Source organism: Ascidia mentula, chromosome 7 (assembly GCF_947561715.1).
Source record: "Ascidia mentula chromosome 7, kaAscMent1.1, whole genome shotgun sequence".
Classification (NCBI taxonomy): domain Eukaryota; kingdom Metazoa; phylum Chordata; class Ascidiacea; order Phlebobranchia; family Ascidiidae; genus Ascidia; species Ascidia mentula.
The window spans coordinates 3,313,650-3,339,971 of NC_138572.1; the positions used below are offsets into that span (position 1 = coordinate 3,313,650).

At 37.8% G+C, this 26,322-nt stretch overlaps 5 protein-coding genes across 6 annotated transcripts in view; 1 reads left to right on the forward strand and 4 right to left on the reverse strand.

Annotated features, from left to right (window-relative positions):
- The window catches only part of LOC145909021 (uncharacterized), a 43,869-nt gene extending 38,740 nt beyond the window's left edge, over window positions 1-5,129 (forward strand). The window contains exons 130-143 of the mRNA XM_082996343.1: window positions 174-284; window positions 478-585; window positions 649-756; window positions 1,138-1,239; window positions 1,319-1,543; window positions 1,809-1,916; window positions 2,000-2,104; window positions 2,218-2,325; window positions 2,518-2,616; window positions 2,870-3,056; window positions 3,449-3,661; window positions 3,884-3,997; window positions 4,106-4,209; window positions 4,607-5,129. Of these exons, the coding sequence (XP_082852469.1) occupies window positions 174-284; window positions 478-585; window positions 649-756; window positions 1,138-1,239; window positions 1,319-1,543; window positions 1,809-1,916; window positions 2,000-2,104; window positions 2,218-2,325; window positions 2,518-2,616; window positions 2,870-3,056; window positions 3,449-3,661; window positions 3,884-3,997; window positions 4,106-4,209; window positions 4,607-4,777 (1,863 nt within the window). The 3' untranslated portion in view covers window positions 4,778-5,129. The remainder of the gene's footprint in view (window positions 1-173; window positions 285-477; window positions 586-648; window positions 757-1,137; window positions 1,240-1,318; window positions 1,544-1,808; window positions 1,917-1,999; window positions 2,105-2,217; window positions 2,326-2,517; window positions 2,617-2,869; window positions 3,057-3,448; window positions 3,662-3,883; window positions 3,998-4,105; window positions 4,210-4,606) is intronic.
- A 25-nt stretch (window positions 5,130-5,154) lies between these two features.
- Window positions 5,155-8,240, reverse strand: LOC145908964 (GLIPR1-like protein 1). The gene is made up of 6 exons (XM_082996282.1): window positions 8,187-8,240; window positions 6,855-7,043; window positions 6,331-6,503; window positions 6,164-6,252; window positions 5,670-5,914; window positions 5,155-5,409 (listed from the first exon to the last, which is right to left on the reverse strand). The coding sequence occupies exons 1-6, from the start codon at window positions 8,238-8,240 to the stop codon at window positions 5,155-5,157; spliced, it is 1,005 nt and encodes a 334-aa protein (XP_082852408.1).
- A 500-nt stretch (window positions 8,241-8,740) lies between these two features.
- Window positions 8,741-11,693, reverse strand: LOC145908573 (intelectin-1a-like). Of its 2 annotated transcripts, XM_082995874.1 has the most exons (9): window positions 11,535-11,693; window positions 11,338-11,480; window positions 11,207-11,273; window positions 11,036-11,128; window positions 10,858-10,971; window positions 10,593-10,676; window positions 10,180-10,532; window positions 9,456-9,716; window positions 8,741-9,303 (listed from the first exon to the last, which is right to left on the reverse strand). In XM_082995874.1, the coding sequence occupies exons 1-9, from the start codon at window positions 11,674-11,676 to the stop codon at window positions 9,082-9,084; spliced, it is 1,479 nt and encodes a 492-aa protein (XP_082852000.1). In that variant the 5' UTR covers window positions 11,677-11,693; the 3' UTR covers window positions 8,741-9,081. The 2 variants fall into 2 exon arrangements, with proteins under 2 accessions (XP_082852000.1, XP_082852001.1); XM_082995875.1 differs by lacking the exon at window positions 10,593-10,676.
- Window positions 11,694-13,112: 1,419 nt separating this feature from the next.
- On the reverse strand, window positions 13,113-15,126 carry LOC145908965 (intelectin-1a-like). Its single transcript, XM_082996283.1, has 6 exons — window positions 15,094-15,126; window positions 14,965-15,031; window positions 14,818-14,910; window positions 14,406-14,758; window positions 13,666-13,926; window positions 13,113-13,515 (listed from the first exon to the last, which is right to left on the reverse strand). The coding sequence occupies exons 1-6, from the start codon at window positions 15,124-15,126 to the stop codon at window positions 13,294-13,296; spliced, it is 1,029 nt and encodes a 342-aa protein (XP_082852409.1). The 3' UTR covers window positions 13,113-13,293.
- Window positions 15,127-23,500: 8,374 nt separating this feature from the next.
- Window positions 23,501-24,544, reverse strand: LOC145908967 (uncharacterized). The gene is made up of 5 exons (XM_082996285.1): window positions 24,417-24,544; window positions 24,196-24,358; window positions 23,968-24,031; window positions 23,747-23,912; window positions 23,501-23,688 (listed from the first exon to the last, which is right to left on the reverse strand). Exons 1-5 carry the CDS (start codon window positions 24,542-24,544, stop codon window positions 23,571-23,573), a joined length of 639 nt encoding a protein of 212 aa, XP_082852411.1. The 3' UTR covers window positions 23,501-23,570.
- Window positions 24,545-26,322: the final 1,778 nt, after the last annotated feature.

Below are 26,322 nucleotides of genomic sequence, written 5' to 3' on the forward strand. Positions count from 1 at the left end.
AAACAAAAAAAATAGCATATTGTTTAAACACAAATTTGGACACTGCCGTTTTATTGGTTTGATTTTGTGACATATTAGTTTGTGTGTTCAATTGTAAGAGTTTTCAAACCAGTGTATGACAATCTTGTTTTATGCTAAGACCACTGTCTACTAGGAATCAATTTGTTTTATAGCTGGAATATCGCAAAGAATTTGACAAGGAAATCAAAGGCAAGGGTTGGAATTTTATCAAAGACACTCCAGCTCAAAAACACGCGGAGGAAATTGGAAAAGTACAAAGTCAGGTAGGGTTCAGATGCTTGGTTTGTATAAAATTCCATTGCATTTGCTAGTCATAAACAGTAGACGAAATAGCTACCGTATTTCCTTGTGCTAAAGTTCCATTTGAAACAAATTTCCTTGGTAATAAAAGTACTAAAAGCACTATTGCTTCTCATCGGCGATAACCAAATCTTTTAAAATTAAAAATCCTTTTAGTTTAAATACACGAAGAACCATCGCGACAACATTGGCAAAGGATACACATCCATAACTGACCGTCCAGATATCGTACATGCAACTTCATGTAAAGACGTAGTTAGCGACGTAAGTGTGTTTTATTCTATAAAAATGTATGTCGGAGTGCATAACGATTGGCGTGTTGTTTAGTATGAATACAAGCGCCGCCACCGTGATATGACTGGAAAGGGATACACATTTACTCCTGATAATCCGTCTCAAATGCACGCAGAAGAAGCGAGTGAATTTCAGAGTGAGGTTGGTACATGGAAACCTGGACTGGACAAAGGCTGCATTTTGTGGTTTTTGTCTATTTAACCCACGTAATTAATCTATAAGTCCCATAGAAGTTTAAAACTGATGGACCTATACGAAAAGGATGATAAATTGTGACAATTTTGTAGAAAGATCGTTCTAAAGACCAAGGTGCTATTGCCCATCAAATTATACTGCAACCGGATGCGATATGTGACATCAGTTGTGATTCTCTGTGTGATTGCCACCTTTCACATATGTGTCTGACTGGAACCTTTTTTTACAGTGCCCTCTCATTTTTTTTATTGATTTCTTTTTAATTTACGTAGTAGCCTATTATACAAAATACAATAGTTTTTGTTCAAATGCATCTTCGCGATTTAGTTGAGATATCGTCGAAAGTACGGAAACACCGGAAAATCGTGGCAAGCTGACGAGAGTCCATTCATTGGACATTACAAGGAGGCACAAAAGCTGGTCGATAACGTAAGACTACCCCGGATTTTACCGCATATACAAATCCAAAGTACGGGCCACGTGCAAAAACCATCTATGTTTTACTTAGATCGATTATCGTAAAAGCGCAAAGGAGATAAACTCACGAGGCACAAGTTCGGCCATGGAAGAGACTCCTGCTTCATTGCACTATAAAAACGCCCAGGCGATCCTTGATGATCGCCGCTACAAGGCAGACTTTGAGAAGACCGTGAAAGGTCGTGGAATGACCTTTGACCTTCATGGCACTCCGGCAATGGATCACATCAAAAGAGCTGAGGACATTAAGAGCGAAGTACGTTGTGAAAATAATAGCGTATACAATTGCGTCTTTCTATCTACAATTTCTTGCATAGTTATTTGTCTGCACGATGTATACCACTATTATGAAACTTTTGGATAACAATTCAAATGCAAAACCGACCAATATTAACATATACATCTCCAAGAAGGCATTAAAACAAAAGTTAAATGGAATAAATTTAAAGTACTAATTAAACGAAGCAATATGTTGTGTATATTTAAAGAGTGACTATAATTGTATCGTGTTGTATTTACAGAAACTTTATAAAGAAAACTATGAAATGAACGTGAAGGGGCGTCCCACGGTGGTAACGGATGCTCCTCAGCTCCTGAATGCACAGAAGGCGACAGAGCTTATAAGCGATGTGAGTGTTCATTAAATCGAATAAAATTTCGTTACAAACGTTTTAATATAGTTTTTGTAATAATTCATTTTTTGGTGTTGCAGGTGAAGTACAGGCAGAATTACAATGAGAGCAAAGGAAGAATGCTTTCCATGGTCGATACCCCAGAAATGCGACGTGTTAGAGAAAACCAAAAGGCTTTGTCGCAGGTATAGATGGTTTCCCAAATGTGTTAAATTGCAACACATGTGAGAGTGTATTGAACAGTATTCTTTCATTTTTTTAACTGTTATGAAATACAGCAACTTATCATTTCCTTCAGGTTCACTATAAAGCAGGCGTGGAGCAGATGAAAGGAAAACAAACTGGTGTAGTTATGGACACACCGGAGCTTCGAAGAGTCCGACAAAACACACTGAACTGTAGCAACGTCAGTAATCTGATCAGTACCCTCACCACGCATATTGAACACATCCGTTTGACGTTGATTTTGATTATGCGTTACTTCATTGGAATTGTTTGTGTTTTTCTATGTTAACACTTTTTCCTCTTTTTTCTTTCATGCTTTCTTCTTCCTTTTTTCTGTCTTTCTTCTATGCGTTTGATGATTCCTCCATGTCAGATTGCGTACAAGGACGGCGCCAAACAACGAACCTCTGTGTCAGTCCTAGATACGCCAGAATTTAGAACAATTAAGGAAAATAGTAAAAACTTCAGTCAGGTACTGTGTTGACGCATTGCACTACTGTATCTATGTTGAATCGTATTTGTGAATCATGTTGTCTTTAAATTACGCTTTCTATGTGCAATTGTATCTTAACGTGATTTGGGTTAAAATATTTCTGTGTTTTATAACCCATGTATTGGTAAGAACACCAATGTATCACGCAGTTGCCATAGCAATAACGGAATGTATTCAATAGAAGATAATTTGTCCCTTTATTAACCACGATATCAAACACTCTTGCACGTAGATCAAATACCAGGAAGACAAAAACAACATGAAGGGCAAAGCGACCCAGGTTGTCGATGACGTCAACATGCGAAGAGTGAAACAAGCAACGCTGATTTCCAGCGATCTGGCGTACAAGGGGGCCAAGGGAAGAAACCAGGAAATGGAAACAATGCGATCCAATATAATACAGCAAGACGGATCACAGAGTAAGACTCATGTTGCCTCTAATGTTTTCCAAATCCATACGCACTAAGCGTAAAAATGTTCTCTTTTTGCTTTTATTGTTGTATATGTGTTGTGTTTTCATTTACTCACTTTGACAAGGACACTAACTTTTTTCACGTTGCTTTCATTCGGGCAGGTTCTCATGCACCAAAGTAGGACCTTAAAATTTGTTTTTCTTCTATCTCAGAAGGACCTTATGAACCTACGCATGAATTAAAATTATTTTTCTCCTTTCTCAAAAGTCTCGTAAGATCTTCACAGTTTTGACTCATTTGATCATATTACAATTCATTGATGAAATCTCGACTATTTTTTCGACTAACTTTCTGCCTTGACTCAATTATCACCACAACCCAAAACAATCGTGTTGTAGAAACCAGCTTCCAAACACAAAAGTCGCTGCCACCCGTCGTGAACTACAAGGCAGGTCAGCAGTTCCGTAACGGCACAGTTTCAGACAGCGAGGTCGTGCGGTCCCAACCCGTTAGACGCTGGAGAAGAAATCCAGGCTCTATCTTTGATTATGATCCATCTGAGTACGAGACAGATGCTGAATATGAAGAAGGAAAACCTACAATTGCTGCTGGTATTTCTATTCTCACAATACGTTACATTCTTTGCTTTCGCTTCTTCTTTTAGATATATTGATTCTACATTAGACTGGTGTTTAAAGTTCACTCCTATCAGTTCATAGTGTTACTTGAGCTTTAACTTCAAATATTCAAATGCATAAATTGACAAGACCATACTTCACATATTCAAGTCTTTGCTATTTTTCTACTTACTTTCTTTTCCTTTCATCTTAAAGGCAAAAACATCACTGAAGCTCAGTCTGATATGGACGAAGATTATCAGCGTTTACTTAGCCTTGAACCCAAAGCGTTTCAACGCCAACCGACCTCTTGGCAGGACTTTGTGATAGGTGTGCCAGATTGCTCTGTGTGGTAGTGGCACTTGTAGTGATAAGAATATTGTTTTATTTTACGCAGTGTTTACTTATACATATTTTAAACTGCGTACCTTTTTTCAGCCAAGGAATACCGACCAGTGGCCGCCCCATCCTCTGTGTTGAATTATGATTTGGCGAAAAAGCAACAGCTACGTTACAACAACTATCCGCCTCCTCAACCAAAAGTACGGTTTCACACCAATTAGAAATTTAGGATTTAGGTTTAGATGAGTAACACATAACGCATTTTAAGTTTTAGTGCGTTTAAATACCTTTAGTATTGTACCAGGCCTCACGAGAGGAGGGTGTGACCGGCGCGGCGCATCAGGGCCCTTGTCCGTCTAGGGGGCCCTTGATTATCAGCAAATAGTGGCTCATTAACACCATTGTATATGTTTCAACTTGGAAATTTATGTTGTAGTTGCTGGGTTTTGCCAATAATTTCCCATCGCCACGTATTTTCTCTCAATGGCCCTGTACTGTATAAGAAATAGTGTTTCCTTAGCGGTGTTGGAAAAAACAACAATATATGCAAGATTCCACTTACTAAACAAGCCAATCGTTTTATTCTGTTACTCACAGTACAAGGCTATCTACGACTACGCCGCAGCGGATGACGATGAGATCACATTTCAAGATGGTGACGTCATCATGAACGTTCAATCGATCGACGAAGGCTGGATGTTTGGAACTTGTCTACGTACAGGACAAACCGGAATGCTACCGGCGAACTACGTGCAGTTGGTTCAATAAATTTGGAGTTTCATTTGTAAATAAAAGCGTTTAATTGTAGTATTGTATTTAAAACGGTACGTGCGCGCTATATACATATTGCCTGTTTTACTTTAGTTCACGCTGTGTATATATGCACTTTGTTGCATGTTGTAAAGGTGCCGGATAATACTACACAAGCTGCTAATAGTATAGAAAATCACCGCATATTTCTACTTAAAGCGCTTTCGCTCTGTTTTATTTATATTTTAGACAAGTACATTCAAGAGTCAAAGCGTACAACTTTTTAAATAACAAATTTACAGTTTTCAGTGTGTGCTAAGTCTTAAAGTTGCTTGTTGTCGTTGCTTCAACAATAAATACGTGTTCCATATAGTATTTGCTGATATTCCGTTGTGTCATTTGGGGGCGTCTACGTTCTCATTATTGCTTGTTTCCTGTTCTCGGGAAGGGCCGGATTGTTCCGTTTCCACTTTTTCCTGCAAAGGCTCCACCGTTGCCACCTTTGGCGACGATGGCAGATTTGCCTCGGCTTCGCGAAACTTGGCCTCAACCATCGGGGTTGACGGCCTTGAATTCCCGTCTCCAGTCGCACCCCTCTCATCCGTCGGCGTTTCGCTGACGACGCTGTCATCGGGAAGTATTTTTCGAAACTGTTTTACATGTAGAGCGTTAGTCAAAAGGCAGGACTCGAGAGCACAAGCTTCGATCCAAGGAGTTGCCAATTCTCGTAAACTAGATTGAAAAACATTTGAGACCATTCTTTGCTTGAAATCATTATTGCTGGCCCAAATGTTTGGAGGAGCTGTGCAAGCAAAATGCTAAACTGCCGGGAATACTTTAATTATCCGCAAAAGAAGGTAGAAAGATGATATTATGTATTCCATATCAATCTACAATAATTTGAACGAACCTTTTTTAAGTAAAGTAATACCGATGATACTATTCCTATCAAAGTGGCTACTCCAGCTGCTGCGCCCCCAATCAATCCACCAAGCTTTGGCTGGTCGTTGACCGCGTTAGGATCTTCGAATTCAAAAATCGCGTCACGAGCTTCATTGGTGCACATTTTCTCGCTACAAGTGTCGTTGGCTTCGCACGCTTCGCAAGGCTCTCCGGCGCTGTAGGGTGGCGGAAAGTGCGTGGAGTTGTAAACCGCTGCATAATAAATTGATAATGAAAACGTTGCTTTGCTTAAATGTGACGTAAGATGTAAAAGTTTGTTTTTTTTTTGAAAAAGGAGACAAGCTTTTATATTTCTGCAACACAATAGTAAAGGAAATGAGATATACTATTACCACAGAAAAGTTTCAACAAACAAAACAAATTATAAACAAACTATATTCTCAAAAGTGATATTAATGAAAGCAGACTTTCGCATGTTCGCCTGTTAAAGCTTTAGTTTACCTATAGGCGCATATGCGCATGAGTAAAATATCACATTTCCCTCTTCAGGGTCTTCAGGCCTCATGTCTGGACAATTGCTGGCGCCACACCTAGGTGAAAAGGAAGCAGTAATACCATATTTTTGTACAACTATATAGGTGTTTGAAAGAATCATGAAAGTCATTTACCCAATTTTATATGTATTTGCGGCCATAAGATTTAAGTATTCCAAACAGTAGGCGTCTTTCTTGCAAGACCCTCTGTTGTAGTCATAGTTGCGTTGCGGCCAGAGCCATTTCGCTACAGCCATAAAGTGAAAATCCTTTTCCCACACTACTCCCTTTTTCGACAAGAAGAAACTCTGGAAATATTAGAAAAACCAACTCAGTTGGGTAAAAATGAGACGCAACAACTACAAGAAAAAACGTTTGCTAGATATAATTTTCATCATACAAAGTTCATCACTATTCCAAAATATTGCAAAAGGACATGTTAGAAATAGTCAGATAAAAATTATTATACAATAACACGCATTTATCTAAAACTTTTTCCACATGTTGTCTCTAGGTATCCTAATCGACGATTATTTACGCAATAAAACTATGCTATTCAGGATTTGCTGATAACTTAAATGTTTGCGAAAAATGTTTAAATGTTCCATCCTTTTATTATAATTATTATAAAATTGTGAATGTGAAATTTATCCTTTGACCTGGCCAAGGTTCCCAAATCTCTCCACCACAGCATCAGGGTTCATTTGATATTTGCACTCCATTGACCACCGTGAGGAAATAGCAGCAAGCTCGTCATCCCACGTTATCTTACGCATGTTTGACGCAACTGGTGTTGCATTGTGGGTGCGATAATGATTGTGTCCCATCAGAGCGTTAGATATGTCTTCCTAATAAAGCAATGACAACTATAATAGATAATTGACAAGGTGGGCGATATACACGCGGCGTATCGTGTAAAAATTGACAACTCATATGCGTAAACTGAGAGAATATTTTTACGCTTGGGGTAGCACATTGTAGCTTGAGTTCTTTTAATATATAATGAAACAAATATGCATCATTTGTAGGTAAAAATACCACAGAATTTTAAGAACTTATTCTGAAACTTTTGTTTATTTACCGTGAGAATTGTTTAGAACTAACCTCCGTAAATTTAATGGCTGTTCCTTCCGATGCCAAAGCGACTTTGATAATCACAATAACAAAGATTAAGTAACTTGCCAGGAACACACGCATCTTATTTTCGACAGCACGTTGTACAGCAACAAATAGCTGGAATCAGTCTATGAAACGTGCCGCAATCCAATTATCATTGTTAAATGTAGCACTTGAACTTAATACCAATAGCCCACCACTCTGCGCTGATGCCTGACGCTGATTGAAAAACGATACTTAAGTGTCATCGAGTATTTAACAAAAACATTTCGGTCATTGTCGTTGCAGGCGTGTAGTTTTGATCATCAAACATTTTAAAAGTCAATCCACATGTTTTCGGAACATAAAATTGCCTGCAAAACTGCATGCGGTCTGTTGAATTATAAAATGCAAGTAAGTGCGTTTGTGCAACAGTATTTTCAGAACTTTGGGCACTGGAATATAAAACCCTTTTGTAATATTATGTATTTATTAGACAAACATCATGCTGGAACCAAATGACCTTACTATCCATGGAAAGGTAGACAATATATGCGCCAACTGCTCTGCTTTAAACTCCCAATCAGATGTTGAAAACGATGCATCTCCATACAATCCAGTGTACTGTTTGGTTAAAAGGTGAAACGTCAAAGTAGCAACATTTTTTTGAACAGTAATGCTGGGATGTTTTGCCGTTACCATAGGGTTGCCAAATCCTTTACATTTCTTGATTAAAGTACAACGTTTCAGATGAATTGACGTGGGTGTTATATTTAAAATCTTTCGTTGTGAATTTGTCTTCTAAACAAAAGCTTACGAATAACAGTATATTCATTGTGTACCAACACATACCTATACGGTATGAGCAAAGTTCTCAGCGATGCTTAGTAACTTACCGGAAACGCCTCACGGTGAAATCCGGTTCGTTGTGAGTTGGCGGGAAGATACATCACTAGGAATTTCAGCTGGAATGTTATCGTGAATACAAGAGTAACTGAAACCGCAAACCTGCATGACTATCATAATTAAATGTGAGGTCAACAGAGGGAATGAGTATAATGTTTCTTCGTAATCGGCTTACTGTAAAAACCGAGACGGCAAATGGTTGGCAACATTGCCGCATATTAATAGGGAAACCTTTGCATGTTTGTTAATACAAGGAAGGCCTACCGCAAAAATACGTTAAAGGTCATAGTGGTCACATATTTTCTGTGGAACAAACAAATCAGCGCAGTGCAGACCCTTAAAGGGCCGCGGACCCATCCTTCGAAGAAGAAACGTGGGTGTTCCATTAAAATCAGCCTCACCATGTCAACACCACAAGATTACCTCCACAATAGTATATTTATTGTATACCAACAGCTTATAAAAAGTATTACATGCAAACGCCTCTGGGACCACATACCCATTGCACGAACAGATTGCACAAATGAACACAGTAAGGCCAGCTGAATGGTGGGGGCAACGTTGGTCACTAAAAGTAACGTTAATTGTGCCAGAAAAAAACAGATTATTAAAATAAAATAGAACACAGTAAGTGTAGCAACGAAATACAATGAAATGTGTTTACAATTAAAACTACTTTGTTCAAAAAAGATTCAAAAAAATACTAATTGTTTAAAAAAGATACACGTAATTTACATGCACAAACCACAAAAGCACAAAAAATTTAACGAAAAACATACAATTACCATTTCCTGCATTGTAATCTTGTGTTTTATTAATCCTTCACCCCAGTCTAGCATAATACAAGACAGAAAATCATATTTACAAACACGAAACACAGTCGAGTTAGCGATAAAAAAGGAGAAAAGTAGTCTCCTGTAAAGTTTTGTCAGCACTCCATCCGGTGCTTAAAGTCCATCCAAATCCTGCGAAGTCTCCACAATAGTCGGAGTGGGAGTTGTATCCGGTTGATCCAATACATGCATGTTCATTGTGGTGTGATTTGGGATTGATTTTAACACCTGGACATAATGCGTACGCATCTCTCTCCCCATTCAACACTCGAAACTAAAAATGAAGCTTGAGGAAATAAACTGAAATACCACATTGTGGAGCAAAACAGTATTATTATTTTCTACAAAAAGTTAATATTTGCTTGTCGAAGAGTTAGTTCCAACTAATTTACTGCACGCGCGCCTTTCTTTATTTAAATCATTTACTTGTATATATCCAGGAGTCACACTTCCTCTTATGTTGGGGCCTAAATGATTGACCAATTGCAAGCGATCTCCCTTATCTAACACCACTGGGACGGCTGGTCCGAAACCAGAAGGCCACGAATATTGACGAGAAACTATTGGATAGAAATCCTTGTACAAATGATAGAGATTGCCAGTAAAATTATCAAAGAAATTGTTGTTTGTTCTGTATTTGAGATAAGCGGTTTTGTTCCATGCGTCCAAGGGAGTGTTGTTCGGTACCTGAAAAGTTACCTCTGGGTAATGCATATCTTTTGATTTTAGCAGTAATATTTCATGCAATGGCATGATTGGCAGGATCGCCCTACTGCGCAGGTCCTTGCTTGGCGATCACAGCTATCGTATCGCGATCATTAGGTTTACGACCCTGGGATAACCAGGCCCAACGCTCTACCAGTGGTCAGTAGTTTCATGGGGTATATTGTGGCCAAGGAACATTGGTGCGCAAGCGCACAACTTGCCAGGCAACCTTCACATATACGCAGGGGATCTGTACCACCGTATCAGATAAATGATCGCGAAACGATAGCTGTGATCGCCCCACTGCGCAGGTCCTTGCTTGGCGATCACAACTATCGTATCGCGATCATTAGGTTTCCAGGCTTGGGAGCCCAGGCATTGCAGCCTAGTTGGATCTTTTGATTTTATTAACGTTTGTAAACAATATAGTACGTTAGACACTTACCTGCCATATCATCAAATTTTTGGCCTTGATATCAAAGTACCCAGGATTCTTATAGTCATCAGATGTTGCCGAAATTACTTTTCCGAAAGTGTTTTGATTCATCCAGTTGATAGCTTTTGGTTGAAGATTAGAATTACCTTGCTCACTTGACCATCTGTCCCCGTTGGTACATCTACCGTTACCCAGGATATTGTTTTCATGGATTGAAGCAATCAGTGTCCACCCTCCACCGTCAGTCAACATATCACAATATGTCTGATACTGAAAACCATGAGAATCTTCCAAAGTGTAAATACCGCTTTTGGACGGCGACTTGGAATCGTTTAAAACTTTCTGACAGGACCTGTTTCGTGCTAAATAAAGCAAGATTTTACCTAAACGTACTTGGTTACAGGTTAACAGCTTATATTTACAAAAGCATTTAAAACTTCCCACGATATTGACACAAGTTGCTTGTGAAGGACAATTGTGGATATTATCGGCACATTCATCTATATCCACAAATAATAAATTTCGTTATTCTTTGTGAACCTAGTTGTTTTATGTTTATATTTTTAAAACATTTCAATGGACGAGAAAAAGATATTTCTCTGTAATAACCACACTCTAATTACATTATTTCGTAAATGCCATTGTATTTTCTCCTTTGTTAATCTTTAGTACATTGTGATGTTATACCTGTAGCGCAATCTTTTCCTGTCCATCCATGGCCACAAACACAAACATATTTGTTAACTTTATCCAAACAAGTTGCTCCTTTGCTGCAAGGACTTGAAGCGCATTCATTTATATCTAAGCATACATCAGCTTTTACAAATTGTTATCGACAATTGTTGTTATTCTTACACACAATCACCTATTGAACAATTTCTTCCACGGAATCCTGGCACACAATCACATATGTAATCATTTTGTATGGTAATGAAAGTCCCATTGTTTCCACATATTTCTGCATTTAACCACATTACTTATATAACTAGTAATTTGTGCCGGAGATTTTACTCTAGTTGATGCATACTGATTTCACCTTTATTGAACTGCTTTGGCTCCATCGTTGTTGACGTCTGTTGTAACATATCCGGTTTGTTCGTGATCTATGAACGATGTTTTACAGATTCCATAATTCTAACACAATCAGATTTTCTTGCACCTACTTACCATAGCAAAACAGACACTAAACAAGCAAATCATCGTGGTTAGCAACGTTCCAATAACGATCCAGAAGACTTTGGTTGATATGCCATCGTTGATTTTGTTCATTCCATTTCCTTTGGTGTTGTTTACCGCAGTGGTATCGGGCACTAAATGGGAAAAAAAACAATTTTTGTTTGCTGATAATTTTTACAATGTTTAACCTGGTTGTTCATTTCCACCGAACTGTACACACTCATACGTTGGTTGCGAGTCCATATATTCGTTTATCGTCACTTTACGTTCACTCCTACTGTAAATGCAAAAGACACACACTCTGTTTTTTTTTAAGGCCAGACCACCCATTAGTAACGCAGACGTAAAAGTTGGTTCCTTCAATTATGCAATATTTTCCATTCTGCCTCTGCACTGGAATAATCGTGGGTGAGCTGGTTGATGAGTAATGTCATTTCAAATCGCAAAAAGTATCTGTTTAGCATATGTACGATTCGTTTTGGACGGTATTACATTGGTTGTAAACTAAAAAAATAAGATAACATACCATAACACATAACAGAAAACAATTAAATCTATCGATCGTAAGCTGTGCTGTTTAGTTGTAGGTAGCACATCAAAATTGTTTGGTTCATACGCCCGCCAAAACCCTTACATTTTTTTTGTAATTCGCTGTAAAACGCGAGTTGTGCGTATGTGATTATAAATTATTTTTTTCTGACCAAGGTTCTCATGCGCACCTATACAAACTTACACTAAACATTGTTTACCAGTAACAGGTACAGAGTTATGTAAGTGCACCATACTACGCAACCTGTTGGAACGTACCGGATATGTCTCGCAAAATATAAAATTTATTGTGCGTCGGTGGATAGATACCTCAAGCCTCAACATATATGAATATTAGTTGGGACGTTATCGTTGATGCAAACGTCACCCGGGCTCTTTACTGTAAAGCAGATATCGCTCTACAGACCCTTAAGGAGCCGCGAATCCATCTTTCGGAGAAGGGACGTGGGTGTTCCATTGTAAATCAGCCTCACCATGTCAACACCACAAGTTTACCTCCCCAACAGTATATTTATTGTATACCAATACCTTACAGAGTGTATTTCATGCAAACGCCTCTGGGACCACATACCCATTGCACAAACAGATAGCAGAGAGTGTAACGTGATACAAAGGACTGCTGCAACCAGCAACAAATTTTTAACCAGTTTTGTAATAATCATGGTTTGCAAAAGAAACCTTCGTATTTGTTATCTATATGTTTGAAATCGCAACCTTTTTATGCCACAGTACACATATATGAACACAGTAAGGCCAGATGAATAGCGGGTAAACGTAAGTCAATAAAAGTCGTTAAGTGTGCCAGAAAGACGATTATATAAGTGTAGCAACGAAATACAATGAGATGTGTTCACAATTAAAACTACTTAATACTAGGTGTACACGCACTGTTTCGACCTGTGAGATCTCATCAGTGCAGCTGTTGACTGTTGACCGGCTTTTTTGAACATATATTGAATTGGGTTTTCGCCTTTAGCTCTATCGGCTACCAAGTAATTCCGTTTGGCCGTAGTGCGCTCCACGTTGGTTCGTCGCTGTTGTTTGTTACTCAGTATAGGGTACCCGCTAGTTTCGGGTGGACCGAAAGGTACCACAAAGTGGAAATCAGTGTGGCCGCTAGTGTGAAAGCTAACACAGTGCCACTGTCAACACTCACAGGTAAAAACAGTGCGTTTACACCCTGTCTGCGGCTTTCAATTATTATGGCTTTTTTGTTCAAAAAAAAATAAAAAATTCACGTAATTTACATGCACAAATCTCAAAACCAGAATAAATGAAACGAAAAACATACAATTACCATTTCCTGCATTGTAATCTTGTGTTTTTTAATCCTTCAACCCAGTCTATGGCATAATACAAGTCAGAAAATCATTTTTACAAACACGAAACACAGTCGAGTTAGCGATAAAAAAGGAGAAAAGTGGTCTCCTGTAAAGTTTTGTCAGCACTCCATGGGGTTTCCAAAGGCCAATCAAATGCTGCCAAGTCCCCACAATGTCCGGAGTGGGCGTTGTACCCAGTTGATCCAATACATGCATGTTCATTGTGGTGTGATGTCGAACTTACTTTAACACCAGGACATAATGCGTACGCATCTCTCTCTCCATTCAACACTCGAAACTAAAAATGAAACTTGAGAAAATAAACTAAAATACAACATTGTGTTGTAAAACAGTTTTATTATTTTACAAAAAGTTAATATTTGCTTGTCGAAGAACTAATTCCAACTAATTTACTGCACTCGCGCCTTTCTTTACTTAAATCATTTACTTGTATATATCCTGGAGTCACACTTCCTCTGATGTTAGGGCCTAAATGACTGACCAATTGCAAGCGATCTCCCTTATCAAACACCACTGGGACGGCTGGTCCGTTATCAGAAGGCCACGAATATTGACGAGAAACTATTGGATAAAAATCCTTGTACAAATGATATAGATTGCCAGTAAAGTTATCAAAGAAATTGTTGTTTGTTCTATATTTAAGGTAAGTGATTTTGTTCCATGCGTCCAAGGGAGTGTTGTTCGGAACCTGAAAAAGGTTACCTCTGGTTAATGCATTTCTTTTGATTTTAGCAGTAATATTTCATGCAATGGCATGATTGGCAGGATCGCCCTACTGCGCAGGTCCTTGCTTGGCGATCACAGCTATCGTATCGCGATCATTAGGTTTACGACCCTGGGCTATCCAGGCCCAACGCTCTACCAACTAAGCTACAGGAGCTCAGTGGTTTCACGAGGTATATTGTGGCCAAGGTACACTGGTGCGCTTGCCAGGCAACCTTCACATATACGTAGGGGATCTCTACCACCGTATCAGATAACGCAGTAATATTTCATGCAATGGCATGGTTGGCAGGATCGCCCCACTGCGCAGGTCCTTGGTTGGCTATCACAGCTATCGTATCGCGATCATTAGGTTTGCAGGTTTGGCAGTCCAGGCATTGCAGCCTAGCTGGATCTTTTGATTTTATTAACGTTTGTACACAATATAGTACATTAGACACTTACTTGCCATATCATCAAATTTTTGGCCTTGATATCAAAGTACCCAGGATTCTTATAGTCATCAGATGTTGCCGAAATTACTTTCCCGAAAGTGTTTTGATTCATCCAGTTGATAGCTTTTGGTTGAAGATTAGAATTACCTTGCTCACTTGACCATCTGTCCCCGTTAGTACATTTACCGTTACTGAGGATATTGTTTTCATGGATCGAAGCAATCAGTGTCCACCCTCCACCGTCAGTCAACATATCACAATATGTCTGATACTGAAAACCATTAGATTCTTCCAAAGTGTAAATACCGCTTTTTGGCGGCGACTTGGAATCCCTTAGAATGTTCTGGCATGAGCTTTTGTGTGCTGAAAAAAAAAGGTTTTTTTAATGATCGTAAGTTGAGTCAAACAAAATCTACAATTACCTATAGAACAATTTCTTCCACGAAATCCAGGCGTACAAGCACAAATGTAATTATTTTCTATTGCAATGAAAGTCCCATTGTTTTGACATATATCTGCATAGAATTATGTCAGTTATCAAGAAAATGGTTCCTACACACTGAATTTACCTTTTTCAAGTTGCTTTGGTTCGAACGTTGTTGATGTTTGTTGCAACAAATCCGGTTTGTTTGCGATCTATAAACCATCCACAGCAGATGACAGAGTTTGAAAATCAAAAATACCATGCAATTACCTACCATAATGTAAGAAGCACTAAACAAGGTAATCATTGTCGCTAACAATATTCCAACAACGACCCAGAATACCTTGGCGGATATCCCCAAATTGGTCCTAGCCATTGTACCATTGTTGGTTTTGTTACCAGAAACACGGTTAGCTGAAATAATGCATTATACGTTGTGGTTTTTAATGATTGATAGCTATTACGGTTCAACCTGGTCTATTGTTCCCGCTAAACTCTGCAATTTCGTACGTTGGTTGAGGCTCCAGATAAACGTTCATCTCAAACGTTTCAGCAAAATCACTACCAAGCTAACCACGACTGCTGATTGTATTAGGATACAATCACTCTTTCATAAACGCAGTCTTCGAATCATAATCTATGCAGGCGGGTCGAGTCCAATGTTTATTGAGCAAGTGACAACATAACGTAGGCGAAGAAGACATCGCATTCCATCTTAAGACAGGAAACACTAGAGCTGACACATGTGCACTGTTAAAAATTTTCGTAAATTTTACCGCTTTCGACGCCGTAAAATTTTACGAAACATATTTGTAAAACATTTTACAGCATATAACCAGTGAATTATATTATATTTTACGGGAGATTCTCGTATTGTTTATAGCAGTCTGCTAAAGTATATTTCATCCAATTTATTGTTGTTTTGGCAGACAGATTCATTTTTTTACTGTTTTAAATACTTCCGGTCAGATTCAAACTATCCGATCCGAACAAGAAAATAATTACACCTGGTCAAACTTTTTTGCTTTTATGGCGATATTGTTGAAAATAATTGGATATTTATCTTTTTTTATGAAGACAATACTGCTAATGTAGTCAGTACTGTTAGCACGGTGCGTTTTTAGTTATCCCAGCACTTTGACTCATCCGTCAAATGTTTCTATGTTCCGTATGACGTAATTATAGGTGAGGGGTCAATGTAAGCTTCGGCGGGAAAGATTTGGCGTGGTCTTCTGGTTTTGTTTTCCGATGGTTGGAAGTTGTTGGTGAGTAGCACTATTTGTACTTCGTAGTGTAATTTATAAATATATGTTTTGTAACAGATTACAGCTACTGTTAAGTTTCTTAGAATTTTTGCTGGTTAAAAAAGGAATGGTCATGGTTTCAAACTTTACATGTAGCTTGGAATTTTGCCAAAAAGTACTTCTTACTGGGGAAGATGTAGTTAAGCATGCAAAACAACACATTCGTCAGGGATATGATGTGATTTGCCCTATGGATGGCTGTGAAAAGATTTTTTGTGTTGTAAATTCATTTTCTTCTCACCTATTTCGCTGTCATGCGTACAGTGCAAAAAATTCCAAGACCCGTGTTGTTGAAACAAGTCATTGTGAGGAATCGTTTTCTACCGAACCTGTTCATACAGACGCAGAAAGTTCACAAATTGTGGATGCTGACATAACTAAAGAATGTGTACTTTTTTATTTTTTGCTCCAGTACAAGTATTTGGTACCAGTAAGCACTGTTCAGGGAATAGTTGATCATTTAAGTAAACTTCTATTCCAGCATTCATCTGAAATTCACGCTTCTCTTGAATCCATACTTATCAATCAAGGAATAGAGCTGGATATTATATCTAAGATTCTAAGTGATTTAAAAACCAAAGATGTAATAGTGGATAGTTTTGAAACTGTTCTTCATTCATCATACAGCAGGGAAGAGTACTTTAAAAAACAATTCAACTATGTTTCTCCAATACAATATATTCTTGGACAGTCAGGCAGCACTTTTCACTACATCCCAATTCTACAAACTATTAAATCCATGTTTAAAGATTCACTGGTTAAGCATCAGTTTTTAAACCCTATCAATCACACAACTGGTATAACTGACTTTGCAGATGGTTTGGTATTTAAATCTAATCATTTGTTTCAACAAGAAAAACACTGTATAAAAATCATACTGTATCAAGATGCATTTGAAATTGTAAATCCGCTTGGCTCTGCAAAGAAAAAGCACAAAATTTTAGCAGTTTATTACACGCTTGCAAATTTCTATCCCTGGAACAGATCAAAGGTTGATTCATTTCAGCTAGTCCAACTGTGCAAAGACAAAGATGCAACTGAAAGTAACAAAGACAGTTTGTTTCGTCCACTGATAGATGATCTAAAATTGTTAGAGAATGAAGGCATTGATATTGGTGTTGGTTTTACTGTTCGTGGAAGTGTCTTGATGATTTGTGGTGATAATCTCGGAAGTCATTGGTTAGGGGGTTTCACAACAAATTTTAGCACATCTTCCAACTTCTGTCGCTACTGTAGTTTAACTAGATCCGAATTTAAGGAAAACTGTACAATGAAGAAAAACATGCTGACAAAGCTTGACTATAACTCTCACTTATTCCATGATGGTTCCGTGAAAGGAAGTATTTTTAATGAGTTGCAATTTTTTCATGTGTGTAACCCTGGATTGCCACCTTGTACTGCCCACGACATATTTGAAGGTGTGGTTGCATTTGATATGATGTTGTACATTTCTTACTTGGTAAAAAACAGGTGGTTTACGTGGGAAATTGTCAATGGTAGGATTGAAGAATTTTCGTACACACCTTCAGATGCCCTTTCCAAACCGCCTAAATTAAACCCAACATCCAAAAGGCTCTCGGGAAATGCATCACAAAATTGGTGTACTTTGAGGCTTTTTCCACTATTTATTTTAGATAAAATTCAGAACACAGAAGATGATGTTTGGAAACTGTTGCTCTGTTTGAGAAGCATTGTTGAGTTTATCTCCAGTACTTCACACAATGAAGATTCTGTTTGCTATTTAAACTTCTTGGTTTCACAGTATTTGGAAAACAGAACTACTCTATTTCCAAACATACCACTTCGTCCGAAGCATCATTATATGCTTCATTATTCATGGGCTATATTGCAGTTTGGCCCATTGGTGTATTATTCAACTTTGAGGTTTGAAAGCAAGCATTCATATTTCAAACGAATAATACGACACTCTAAAAATTTTAAAAATGTTTGTTACTCATTATCACACAGCCACCAGTTGCTTCAATCATGCTTACTTGAATGTGGTTATTTTGGTCCTGAGGTTGAAATTGTGTGTGGAAATGTATCATATCCACAGGAAATAATTGATGCTGTAAAGAATTTTGGAGTTGATGCTCTAAAGTGTGTATTTGTGAAATCGGCGAAATTTAATTGCACACTGTTCCAAATCAATATGTATGTAATAATTTCTAAAGTCAACCTTGACCTGCAATTGGGTCTTTTGATTGGTTTATTCATTCATGAAGGCAGTTTACATTGCATTGTCCGCAAACACCTGGCATGTTGTTATCCTCACTATGGTGTTTATACTATTTCACCCCAGCTATCTGAAATATGTTGTGTGTCTGTACACACACTGCCTTCACATGCTCCATTCTTTATTTATAATGTTAATGGTGCTAAAATATTTGCGCTGAAACAATCTGTACTTTAAGTGAAATTGTTTTGCAATAGCATCCAAAAAAATTTCGTACTTTTTATAGGTGACAAAATGAATGCTAACTTACTGAGAATTTTACCCGAATTGTCAAGTAATGACACACACTTACAAAACTGCTCCTCATTTTTGGAGAGTCTTGGAGTGTTGACATTGAAAGACTTGGAACATGTAGAAACGAGTGATTTACTTGGAATTTTTAATTTAGTCCAGGCCCGGAAACTTTTGAAAGCTGCTAAATTTTATACAGGTTGGTAAGTTAGAAGTTGGTGCATATAGATTTGATGGTAATAATTTTATTGTTATAGATTCTATATCTGGTTCTTCGACGGAGCCCTGTTCCTCACAAAGTTCAAATGATGATTTAAACACATCACAGTGGATGTATAGTTTCAAAATTCCATGGAATAAATGCTCTCCGAAACTCATGGACATTTTGGAAAGTGGAAAGAGACCCCCAATTTATTTAAGCAAAGAGATTGTCCATGCAACAGTTGAAGATGTTATGAAGGTTATATTTAGTTATAATAGTAGATATGTGCAAAAAACTACCAACAGTTTTAACTCAGTTTAGCTTTTGTTGTAGTGTCGAGTTTGGATGTATATTAGTTTAATTATAAGTTGTTACTGTATGATTGAAGCAAAATGAAAGGTTTTTTATTCAGATAACCAAGACTCCAGGCAGGAGAAACCTCGAAAGAATCGCGATTGCGATAGTTGAGAAATATCCAGATTCTTTTAGGGATCTGATTGATGGCATCCCTATTGGGAGTGGCCACAACACCCTAACGAATCAGCTCTACTATAGGTTTGAAAATGAAAGTAGAAAGTTTAAAAAGCTTCAATGTACTGGAAACAGGACAGTACCACAAAGTGGGAAGCGTTTGCAGCCATATGGAGTGGTAAATTGGAAGCCCGATGTAGATGTATCCGATACAACCGCCAAAACATGGCTTTTAAATGAATTTAAAAAAGTTGACAAAGATATTGAACAAGTTGGCAGGTTAATGAAAAGTACTTTTGGTCAACAAAGGAAGAGTATAAACGATGGTAACACAATTAAAACAGTTATGGAGGATTGGCCATTTTTAAGCAAACCCCAATATCTTTTGCAACATTATGATCAGCTAATGCAGACTCATGACACCTTTAAACGACTTCAGACAGATGTGAGGAAACGAAGTCAGCAAATATACAAGTAATTTCCAGCAGACATTTTTATCCTTTAACCAGTCTATTCAGTGCATCTTTTGTAGGGCACTGAAGTTTTCTTCAAAACTTCCAATAAAAGCAGTATATAAACACATTAAAGATCAATGTGTTCAATTAGAGGAAAAAAGTCCTAAAACAATGGAAGTTTTGGCATTGCTGACAGCCTACTTCAACGTGGAACAACATGCATTAATTAAATGCTACATGGTATTTATAATTAAAACATTTGAAACTTGTTTATGGTTCAGATAAAATAATTGACCATGTCAAGTTCAAATTGAATTGTACCTGGACAAATTTAGTTTTATGTAACATGTGAAGTACAAACTTACTTTATTGCTTACATGTATATAATGCAATTTTGTGTATAGGATGAATTTATGATGGACGACATTTTGGGAGAAATTCCACCCACACCATTTTTGATCATATTTGGTATGTAAGCCAATTCCAAGTTTACTTTCTTTTGTTATGAGATTTGATTTTACAGGTAGCTCTCCGTCCTCCAGCAAAAAGATATGTGTTGCAGCCGAAAAAAATATTGTATGCTCGACAGAAAACTTTTTTGTGGCCTTGGTCTGCCTTTTTGCAACATACTATGTGTTTAATATAAGTTATCCCAAGTATGGTGAACTCACTATGGAATTCTTACAAAGGTATGGTACTTAAAATCATTTAGTCTGAAGTTTGTGACAAATTTTGTTGATCATGTAGATTTATCTTCAAGATTAATGCACCTGGTGCAAAATCCACCAAAAAAAGGAGGTTTTCAGGAGTTAATTCCAAGATTTTAAAGCTTGCAAAGCTTCTGGGAAATGACACTGAAGCATAATTATCTGTAAAATTAAGTGATTATTTTGTTCGCTGTGGCACCCGTTGTTGAAATGTGTTTCGTTCGCTATGGCACCGGTGGTTGGTATGTATTTCGTTCGCTGTGGCACCGGTTGTTGGTATGTATTTCGTTCGCTGTGGCACCGGTGGTTGGTATGTATTTCGTTTGCTGTGGCACGGGTTGTTGGTATGTATTTCGTTCGCTGTGGCACGGGTTGTTAGTATGTATTTCGTTCGCTGTGGCACCGGTGGTTGGTATGTATTTCGTTCGCTGTGGCACCGGTGCTTGGTATGTATTTCGTTCGCTGTGGCACCGGTTGTTGGTATGTATTTCGTTCGCTGTGGCACGGGTGGTTGGTATGTATTTCGTTCGCTGTGGCACCGGTGGTTGGTATGTATTTCGTTCGCTGTGGCACGGGTGGTTGGTATGTATTTCGTTCGCTGTGGCACCGGTAGTTGGTATGTATTTCGTTCGCTGTGGCACCGGTGGTTGGTATGTATTTCGTTCGCTGTGGCACGGGTGGTTGGTATGTATTTCGTTCGCTGTGGCACCGGTTGTTGGTATGTATTTCGTTCGCTGTGGCATTGGTGGTTGTGATGTTGAAACACCAAAATATACTTATGAATCCACAGTAAAGTTGGTGCTATAACTTGAAATTTTACGGAGGTATAGATAGTAAAATGTAGGCAAGTTTTGACAGTATGATTTGGTAAATTACCCCAAAAAACATTGTAACATATACATACATTTTGCCGTAAAATTTACGGGACGGGTTTGTCTTTTTACTGACAGTAGTTTTTACTGTAAAATTTTTTAACAGTGTGCGAAACAAACTTTAGTCACAAGCTCATCACAACTTTACATCAGACAACGAAGTGCGCCATTCGTGCAATGTAGCTACGTCATAGATTTCTAGAATATAATATCCCCGTGTTTCATAAATGCACGTACGATTGCACACGATGACTACAACCACTCATCAGTTTTTCAGCCAAAGAATGTGGACATTAATACGGCCCTATTTTTATAACCTTAAAAGTCCTGCACGTAAAGACAGTGTGTAACACAGTTGTAATTCAAGTCATTTAAAATGCACACGGATTATTCCAGTGCGGATATACTGGAAGAAGCAGTGCTATTGGTAGCCCACTATAAAACTGTAACCATGTATAGAAAACGACACGAATTGCTGTTATAGGCAAACCAAACGCAAGTGTGGCCAACACTTGTTACAATATATCTATATGGATAATTTTTTGTTAGTTCTTGCTGCTTGGTTTCAAAATGCGAGTGGTTTTAGTGGTCCTGGTACGACTTGTTGGCCTAAATACGTCACACTTTCATGTCATGAAGCAAATTGGACATGGATATTAGGAAGAAATGTATAACAATGCGATTTAGCTGTGGGTGTGCCAAAACAGAAAAGAATAAGACTTGATTGTCACAAATTTTCTACGGTTTTTCAAGTAGGAAATCTATTACCTGAATAATTCTGTTTTGGGGCGCATTATGGTCTCATTACACCCTGTAGCTAAGTGTTTCCCAACCGGCGGTACGCGTACCATACCACTAGTGGTGCGCGAACACCTTTCGGTAATTTGTGGATAGGCTAAAGTTCGAATTTAAAAAATCGTAAGTGATCTCAAAATATTTGCTAATTCATCCCCTAGGTTATTTTGTAACACTCAACTAGGTGGTACGCGTCGAAATTGTTTTACCTCCAAGTGGGACGCAACCACAAAAAGGTTGGGGATCACTGCTGTAGCTGAACGCTTTTTTTCAAGGGTAGTTGATGCTTTTTTGGTCAAAATATTGACTAACCAGGGGAACAAATGCCCCCATGGGGGTGGCTAAACCATTTTTCTAGTGACTAATTTTGATCAAAATTTGTATATGTGGGATGGATCTTTCATAAAATCAAGAATGATTGGCCACTTAAACGATTCATTTTTCCACAAATACAGCCTAAATTTTGTGCACCATTTTCACCAAACCGAAAAATTGAGAAATACCAATATGCGTCCTTAATATGACTGGTGACACCATGAACCAATACCATTGATGTTGCCTTGATATGTTGTTGTCTGTGAAAATTGCATTGGCTACTTATTGCACATTTTCATCTTAATTACACTGTTAAAAAATTTTACAGTAAAAACTACTGTCAGTAAAAAGACGAACCCGTCCCGTAAATTTTACGGCAAAATGTATGTATATGTTACAATGTTTTTTGGGGTAATTTACCAAATCATACTGTCAAAACTTGCCTACATTTTACTATCTATACCTCCGTAAAATTTCAAGTTATAGCACCAACTTTACTGTGGATTCATAAGTATATTTTGGTGTTTCAACATCACAACCACCAATGCCACAGCGAACGAAATACATACCAACCACCGGTGCCACAGCGAACGAAATACATACCAACCACCCGTGCCACAGCGAACGAAGTACATACCAACAACCCGTGCCACAGCGAACGAAATACATACCAACAACCGGTGCCACAGCGAACGAAATACATACCAACCACCGGTGCCACAGCGAACGAAATACATACCAACCACCGGTGCCACAGCGAACGAAATACATACCAACAACCCGTGCCACAGCGAACGAAATACATACCAACAACCGGTGCCACAGCGAACGAAATACATACCAACCACCGGTGCCACAGCGAACGAAATGCATACCAACAACCCGTGCCACAGCGAACGAAATACATACCAACAACCCGTGCCACAGCGAACGAAATACATACTAACCACCGGTGACACAGCGAACGAAATACATACCAACAACCCGTGCCACAGCGAACGAAATACATACTAACCACCGGTGCCACAGCGAACGAAATACATACTAACAACCCGTGCCACAGCGAACGAAATACATACTAACAACCCGTGCCACAGCGAACGAAATACATACCAACCACCGGTGCCACAGCGAACAAAATAATCACCTAATTTTACAGATAATTATGCTTCAGTGTCATTTCCCAGAAGCTTTGCAAGCTTTAAAATCTTGGAATTAACTCCTGAGAACCTCCTTTTTTTGGTGGATTTTGCACCAGGTGCATTAATCTTGAAGATAAATCTACATGATCAACAAAATTTGTCACAAACTTCAGACTAAATGATTTTAAGTATCATACCTTTGTAAGAACTCCATAGTGAGTTCACCATACTTGGGATAACTTATATTAAACACATAGTATGTTGCAAAAAGGCAGACCAAGGCCACAAAAAAGTTTTCTGTTGAGCATACAATATTTTTTTCGGCTGCAACACATATCTTTTTGCTGGAGGACGGAGAGCTACCTGTAAAATCAAATCTCATAACAAAAGAAAGTAATCTTGGAAATGGCTTACATACCAAATATGATCAAAAATGGTGTGGGTGGAATTTCTCCCAAAATGTCGTCCATCATAAATTCATCCTATATACAAAATTGCATTATATACATGTAAGCAATAAAGTAAGTTTGTACTTCACATGTTACATAAAACTAAATTTGTCCAGGTACAATTCAATTTGAACTTGACATGGTCAATTATTTTATCTGAACCATAAACAAGTTTCAAATGTTTTAATTATAAATACCATGTAGCATTTAATTAATGCATGTTGTTCCTCGTTGAAATAGGCTGTCAGCAATGCCAAAACTTCCATTGTTTTAGGACTTTTTTCCTCTAATTGAACACATTGATCTTTAATGTCTTTATACACTGCTTTTATTGGAAGTTTTGAAGAAAACTTCAGTGCCCTACAAAAGATGCACTGAATAGACTGGTTAAAGGATAAAAATGTCTGCTGGAAATTACTTGTATATTTGCTGACTTCGTTTCCTCACATCTGTCGGAAGTCGTTTAAAGGTGTCATGAGTCTGCATTAGCTGATCATAATGTTGCAAAAGATATTGGGGTTTGCTTAAAAATGGCCAATCCTCCATAACTGTTTTAATTGTGTTACCATCGTTTATACTCTTCCTTTGTTGACCAAAAGTACTTTTCATTAACCTGCCAACTTGTTCAATATCTTTGTCAACTTTTTTAAATTCATTTAAAAGCCATGTTTTGGCGGTTGTATCGGATACATCTACATCGGGCTTCCAATTTACCACTCCATATGGCTGCAATTACTTGACAATTCGGGTAAAACTCTCAGTAAGTTAGCATTCATTTTGTCACCTATAAAAAGTACGAATTTTTTTTGGATGCTATTGCAAAACAATTTCACTTAAAGTACAGATTGTTTCAGCGGAAATATTTTAGCACCATTAACATTATAAATAAAGAATGGAGCATGTGAAGGCAGTGTGTGTACAGACACACAACATATTTCAGATAGCTGGGGTGAAATAGTATAAACACCATAGTGAGGATAACAACATGCCAGGTGTTTGCGGACAATGCAATGTAAACTGCCTTCATGAATGAATAAGCCAATCAAAAGACCCAATTGCAGGTCAAGGTTGACTTTAGAAATTATTACATACATATTGATTTGGAACAGTGTGCAATTAAATTTCGCCGATTTCACAAATACACACTTTAGAGCATCAACTCCAAAATTCTTTACAGCATCAATTATTTCCTGTGGATATGATACATTTCCACACACAATTTCAACCTCAGGACCAAAATAACCACATTCAAGTAAGCATGATTGAAGCAACTGGTGGCTGTGTGATAATGAGTAACAAACATTTTTAAAAATTTTAGAGTGTCGTATTATTCGTTTGAAATATGAATGCTTGCTTTCAAACCTCAAAGTTGAATAATACACCAATGGGCCAAACTGCAATATAGCCCATGAATAATGAAGCATATAATGATGCTTCGGACGAAGTGCTACATGTAAAGTTTGAAACCATGACCATTCCTTTTTTAACCAGCAAAAATTCTAAGAAACTTAACAGTAGCTGTAATCTGTTACAAAACATATCTTTATAAATTACACTACGAAGTACAAATAGTGCTACTCACCAACAACTTCCAACCATCGGAAAACAAAACCAGAAGACCACGCCAAGTCTTTCCCGCCGAAGCTTACATTGACCCCTCACCTATAATTACGTCATACGGAACATAGAAACATTTGACGGATGAGTCAAAGTGCTAGGATAACTAAAAACGCACCGTGCTAACAGTACTGACTACATTAGCAGTATTGTCTCCATTAAAAAAGAGAAATATCCAATTATTTTCAACAATATCGCCATAAAAGCAAAAAAGTTTGACCAGGTGTAATTATTTTCTTGTTCGGATCGGACAGTTTGAATCTGACCGGAAGTATTTAAAACAGTAAAAAAATGAATCTGTCTGCCAAAACAACAATAAATTGGATGAAATATACTTTAGCAGACTGCTATAAACAATACGAGAATCTCCCGTAAAATATAATATAATTCACTGGTTATATGCTGTAAAATGTTTTACAAATATGTTTCGTAAAATTTTACGGCGTCGAAAGCGGTAAAATTTACGAAAATTTTTAACAGTGTAGTTTACAATATAAATAGACAACTTAATTGTTTTGTTTTTTTTGATCAATCCACGTTTTCGTGTTTTTTTTCGCAACACAATATGCGATATGACCTATCGTAACAAACACCATGCTGCAACGCACTCGTGTTTTACCATCAACAACAGCAATGGCTGCAAAACGGCATGGATTTTCAAACGTACTTCGTTCTAATATGTTTTTGAGGCTTCATACTGTAGTGCA

What these genes read in the sequence shown, in the direction of transcription:
- LOC145908964 (XM_082996282.1), bottom strand. Translation starts at nt 8,240, where the DNA reads ATGTATCTTCCCGCCAACTCACAACGAACCGGATTTCACCGTGAGGCG. An exon ending in GATTTGGGAACCTTGGCCAG is followed by an intron (nt 6,504 to 6,854) that starts GTCAAAGGATAA and finishes TAATATTTCCAG; the next exon opens with AGTTTCTTCTTGTCGAAAAA. An exon ending in GCAAATACATATAAAATTGG is followed by an intron (nt 6,253 to 6,330) that starts GTAAATGACTTT and finishes CTTTTCACCTAG; the next exon opens with GTGTGGCGCCAGCAATTGTC.
- LOC145908573 (XM_082995874.1), bottom strand. Translation starts at nt 11,676, where the DNA reads ATGGGTGGTCTGGCCTTAAAAAAAAACAGAGTGTGTGTCTTTTGCATT. An exon ending in AGGAAAAGATTGCGCTACAG is followed by an intron (nt 10,677 to 10,857) that starts GTATAACATCAC and finishes TATTATTTGTGG; the next exon opens with ATATAGATGAATGTGCCGAT. An exon ending in AAAATTTGATGATATGGCAG is followed by an intron (nt 9,717 to 10,179) that starts GTAAGTGTCTAA and finishes GTAACTTTTCAG; the next exon opens with GTACCGAACAACACTCCCTT.
- LOC145908965 (XM_082996283.1), bottom strand. Translation starts at nt 15,126, where the DNA reads ATGATTACCTTGTTTAGTGCTTCTTACATTATG. An exon ending in TTAGTGCTTCTTACATTATG is followed by an intron (nt 15,032 to 15,093) that starts GTAGGTAATTGC and finishes GATGGTTTATAG; the next exon opens with ATCGCAAACAAACCGGATTT. An exon ending in TGGAAGAAATTGTTCTATAG is followed by an intron (nt 14,759 to 14,817) that starts GTAATTGTAGAT and finishes TTTTTTTTTCAG; the next exon opens with CACACAAAAGCTCATGCCAG.
- LOC145908967 (XM_082996285.1), bottom strand. Translation starts at nt 24,544, where the DNA reads ATGGAGGATTGGCCATTTTTAAGCAAACCCCAATATCTTTTGCAACAT. An exon ending in CGAAGTCAGCAAATATACAA is followed by an intron (nt 24,359 to 24,416) that starts GTAATTTCCAGC and finishes CATCTTTTGTAG; the next exon opens with GGCACTGAAGTTTTCTTCAA. An exon ending in ACTATGGAGTTCTTACAAAG is followed by an intron (nt 23,689 to 23,746) that starts GTATGATACTTA and finishes TTGATCATGTAG; the next exon opens with ATTTATCTTCAAGATTAATG.